We start from the raw sequence: 1,554 nt of genomic DNA on the forward strand, positions 1-1,554 counted from the left end.
TCATCCGTTTCTATTTGCATGTTTTCTAAACTAAAACCAGGCTTTGTTGGGCTGCTGGATAAAACCTGGAACTCAACGCTATTTCTGACATTTTGAATTGAAAAAGCTTCCTGGATGGAAGAGAAACGTCTTCAAACTTGGAAACAAAGTCCACTAGACATTCATATAAATGGTGTAACCACTTGATGCAACAAGACTGACTGCCGGGCGTGAATTTCATGCTTTACCTGCTAAGAGAAACGATTCCTTGTGTTGCAGTTTGTGGAAAAAAGGAGAGAGATGAAAGCAGATGGAAGGACGGAGAAGGAGCTGGAGGAGAGTCACTGTTTCCTGCTGACCACAGCGACCGAGGTGAGAATGATAGCACGCCGTGTGCAGAGAGAGAAAATGTTTTAAAAAGGTGTCCAGGCATTAACCATCGTACACTGAGGGGGGGCGAAAGTGGATCAGCGCCCGAACCTCAGGGTTAATCTACACTGATCCAACAGGAAAATGAACGAGCAAAACATCCATATTTTCTAAATAAAGACTATCTATACTTTCCTACAGCCTTTTCTAACAAATAGATGCAAATATTTAAACATCCATGCTTTCTAGATAAAAGGTATAGAGGATAAAATTCTTTCAGGTTTGAGTTTTGGGGCGAACATCTTTTCCATCTTCATTACTTACCTACTTTTATCAGTAATCATTCTGCATTAAATTTATATTTACAAGCACTAATATCTACATTTAATTGATTATTTAATAAGTTTTTATTAAAATAGTTATTTATCTATGATTTCACTGAAGACTCCTTGATGACTTGCAGAGACGCAACATTTTCTCTTTACCCCTATAAGACAAAATGATGCTCTGAAAAGAGCAGGAACTCTGTATTTATCATCTTTAATGTTAGTATATCGATGTGCATCATTAACTGCAGTGGTTTTGTTGTTAAGTAATTGGTAATATATGAAAAATGAAAAAGTTTTGAATATTCCACTTGAGAGTATTACTGCTGCCATCGTCTGTATTAGAGGGAACAATATGGCAGAGGTGGCCAATGATTGGCTAAGGCTGGCCATGGCCACCCCTGGTCCCCCATCTAGCTCCGCCCCTGCGTGTGTGATGAAGAAAAGAAGGAAATGGTTTTTAAAAAGAAAGAACAGATATTAAAGGAAGGTTTTCCTGATTGGAGCGTTTGACTCTTTCAGCTTCCTGTTGTCTGTGAGAAGGGACTGACCGTCGGCCAGAGCAAAACCACCATGCTGGGAAACCCGAGTAAAGGTAGAAGCTGTGCTCAGAACCTTCTCCTGCAGCCGGCCGGTCAAAGCGCTCCTCACTCACACTGAGCTTGTTGTTGCAGGCGTTTATCTGTCCAGGTACTCGGACCTTCTCCAGACCGGCCCCCTCACACCCGGGGCCACCGGGGAGCTCATCATCTTCAAAGTGATCAAGGTAAACCGGCGTCCAGGAGGTGAACAACCATAGACTTTAATCCCAGAATTCTATTCAGTTTATTTCTATAGCTCGAATTCACATCATGTCATCTCAGGTCACTTTCCAGTTCAC

General features: G+C 41.7%; 1 protein-coding gene across 1 annotated transcript in view; it reads left to right on the top strand.

Moving 5' to 3' along the window:
- The window catches only part of fam208a (family with sequence similarity 208 member A), a 12,152-nt gene that overhangs the window by 4,589 nt on the left and 6,009 nt on the right, over nucleotides 1-1,554 (top strand). The window contains exons 3-5 of the mRNA XM_015400722.1: nucleotides 259-351; nucleotides 1,197-1,269; nucleotides 1,349-1,440. Coding sequence (XP_015256208.1) covers nucleotides 259-351; nucleotides 1,197-1,269; nucleotides 1,349-1,440 — 258 coding nt within the window. The remainder of the gene's footprint in view (nucleotides 1-258; nucleotides 352-1,196; nucleotides 1,270-1,348; nucleotides 1,441-1,554) is intronic.

The sequence above is a fragment of the Cyprinodon variegatus genome, unplaced genomic scaffold (genome assembly GCF_000732505.1).
Source record: "Cyprinodon variegatus isolate N-32 unplaced genomic scaffold, C_variegatus-1.0 Scaffold1138, whole genome shotgun sequence".
Lineage (NCBI taxonomy): Eukaryota > Metazoa > Chordata > Actinopteri > Cyprinodontiformes > Cyprinodontidae > Cyprinodon > Cyprinodon variegatus.